The sequence below is a fragment of the Ceratina calcarata genome, unplaced genomic scaffold (assembly GCF_001652005.2).
Source record: "Ceratina calcarata isolate Rehan_Ccalc_2016 unplaced genomic scaffold, ASM165200v1 scaffold378, whole genome shotgun sequence".
NCBI lineage: Eukaryota > Metazoa > Arthropoda > Insecta > Hymenoptera > Apidae > Ceratina > Ceratina calcarata.
The window spans coordinates 10,507-13,599 of NW_017161005.1; the positions used below are offsets into that span (position 1 = coordinate 10,507).

A 3,093-nucleotide genomic window follows, 5' to 3' on the forward strand; every position below is an offset into this window, starting at 1 on the left:
TAAACTAAAATATATTACATTTTCCATTTAAAATTCATTGGTTTCTCGTTGGTGTTCACCCGTTTGAATATATAAATAGAACGCGGCGACCGATAAATGTATCGCTGAAAGTAAGTTAGTAAATATCGCATGCTCGACGGTTCGAGGTATTAACAAGGTGACGCGTTTTCGACAGTAATACTGTCTTATTAAGTAGCAATTATAAAGTAGGAAGCGGCGGTGGATGTCGAATACTGAACGCGCTCAGTGAATCTAAAATGACGACAGCTTTCGTAACGTTTCTCCTCGTTCTGATGATCTGTCAGGCGAGTTCCCTGATCAGAAATACCGACAAAGTTCAAGTGGATTTGAAATACCGGCTGCCGGCTGGCGTAGTGACACCGACCTCATACAAATTGCACATCACGCCTAATTTCGAAAAATTCACATTTGAAGGTGAAGTGGATATCAAATTAACAGCGCTGACCAATAATGACAACTTGACTCTGAACTCAAAGGAATTGAAAATCAAGAGCGTTGAGCTCATGGATTTGAATACAACGAAGACTTTTAAGAATTCTTACTTAACGGACGAAATGCACGAGATCATGATTATCAACTTACATTCCTCGCTTGAAAAAGATCATCACTATTCACTTAAAATTAACTACAGTGGAATTTTGAACGAGAGAATGAAAGGATTTTATTTGAGCAGGATCATAGAAGACGACGAAGTAACGTAAGACTGCTTATATGATTTAACTTTAACTAAAAATAAATTCAATGGTAAGATTAGGGAATGAGGATATAAAATGAGTTCCCCTAAATGTTCGGTATTCCTAAAAATGTCAATGACTCGGTTATTGTTATGTGACTCAACAAAATCAATTGGGGTATGAAATGTTCGACAATTAAAGCGGCCTGGAACATTATATTGCAAAATTTATTCATTTATTTTCGTTTGTTAGTTTGTTATAACGAGAATCTCGAAATGATCAAGAACCCGTGTTAATCCCGAGAAAAATTCTCGTCCCGACATTTTCGAATTCTCGCACTCCTTTTATATTTAGTAACAATGTCCTATAATCCTGTAAAAATTGTGCTATGTATTTTGCTGTTGATAATTTATGCAATTTTGTACATTATATATATTTTTCTGTTTTTCACTCGATCAATTTGGCTATAAATGCATAAAATCCGCAGTATATTTATTATGAATTCCATTTGCTGATTTATTTAATCATATACATCTTAATCTACCTTCTACTTATTCATATTTATTAAACTCTAATTTCTGTTCATGGCACAATTTCATACTGTGAGAACAGAAATTGGAACATTTACCTTATTTCTTGAATTTATGTTGAACTATCAATTATCCTGAAACTATCAATTCAAGGTTCTTGATGAATACTTAATTTAAAATAAATTTCCATTTTATTTTAGTGGACAGAAATGATTTAATTAATGTGCTGCTTCCACAGTGACCATTAATATTCGAACACATGTCAAAACGGAATAATTTTTTTAATATTGGACCAGACAACTTAAGATTTGTTTGACCATACAATCTCTGCAAAAAATTATACGTGTTTTGAGTATAGTATATTATCTTTTGCTGTGAGCGAATTTTAAGTGGAATATAATAAAGTAATTATTATAAAGTCGTACAACTACTATTTTTTTCTGTGTTCTAAGAATTGGTACTACAATTTTATTTAACTTTCCACTATATCAGAGCTTTCGCATGCGTCAACCGTGTGTATTTATAACAATATCTGTTTTATTATCTTTTAAGTGCTCGTTCTTATTATTGATAAAATATGTTTCTAATATTTTTATCTTTATTTTTATCTTATTTGCCCAGTCCGTACATATTTCTATATGTCTTCGGATACACATATTTCTATAATACAACCTTAATTTACTTAGCACATATCTGGTTAGTTGTCTATTTATTACAACTAACTTTGTACATTCTTAATATCTAGCCTTACTTGCCGTAATTACATAGACTGGAAATATCATCTTTTCATTTTTAATTTAACATTTACGTGCTTGTCCGTCGAACTTCGTTACGTACTCCAACAGCTACAATGCGCGCGCATGCATATATGTTCCAGCATCACGTCCGAACAGCGGAATCGATTATGATGATTTTTTGTATTTGTATTTCCATTACATAGACTTAAATGTTAGGCCATGTTAAATTTAATTTGCATGCAATAGAGAGGGAAGGAGGTCTTAAGGAGGGTGTGAATTAAAAATCTGCCATAACTCTGTTAATATTTTTCGTATCAAAAGAGGTTTGAAATAAAAGTTGACGAACAACAATTATGGTATGCTCTCTTCAAAATGCATAACAGGTATCAAGTACTTCAAGTTTTCGGATTTAGATTAAACGTAGCCAGCGTTCAAACTTTCTTTACATTTCGGTTTAAATTGTAGGTAATACAAACTTTGTTTTCCTAATGGTTTAAGCCGGATGTAATATAATAGGTCACCCTTGATTGACACGGTACGTAATGTGTCAATCTGTCACTTCTCCTGTCTAATACTAGGTTGGGAAAATAAACATTCGTGCAACCCGGAATAATCAGCTAGTATAATATAATTAGTTATTATTGCGAAGAAGATTTCAAAATCCTGACACTTTTGTTTCTTTAATTTATTTTTAATTTATTGTAACTTCATTTTAATAATACATATTAATTTTTAATTCTTTCTATTTCAAAGCGAGCTTTTAAATTTCTTTCAACTTTGACATAAATAACTATATATTTGCAGAATTCCAAATATGTGTCACTATTTCAACTTCTAGCTAGAGAAACCGTAACCGATATGGATCAAATTATGTCCGATGTATATTAATTACTTGAATGTACAAAAAGGATGTTTCAAAATTTTATTAGAGACCCGAATAAAAAAGTAAAAAAGAACGTATTTCATTTTTTTCTTGGAGACTCAGACGAATAACAACTTTTCGTTACAATTTAAATTAAGTGTCCTAATTACTACTCACTGCCTTGTTTCTATCATTTTAAGATGACATACAGTAACAGAAAAAGAGTGACTAGAAATTGGGACGTAAACAAAAATTGGAATGTTTACTGT

The 3,093-nt window shown here is 31.7% G+C and overlaps 1 protein-coding gene across 1 annotated transcript in view; it reads left to right on the plus strand.

Moving 5' to 3' along the window:
* The first annotated feature begins 233 nt into the window (after positions 1-233).
* LOC108625866 (aminopeptidase N-like) overlaps positions 234-3,093 on the plus strand; it is a 47,896-nt gene continuing 45,036 nt past the window's right edge. The window contains exon 1 of the mRNA XM_026814318.1: positions 234-718. Coding sequence (XP_026670119.1) covers positions 258-718 — 461 coding nt within the window. The 5' untranslated portion in view covers positions 234-257. The remainder of the gene's footprint in view (positions 719-3,093) is intronic.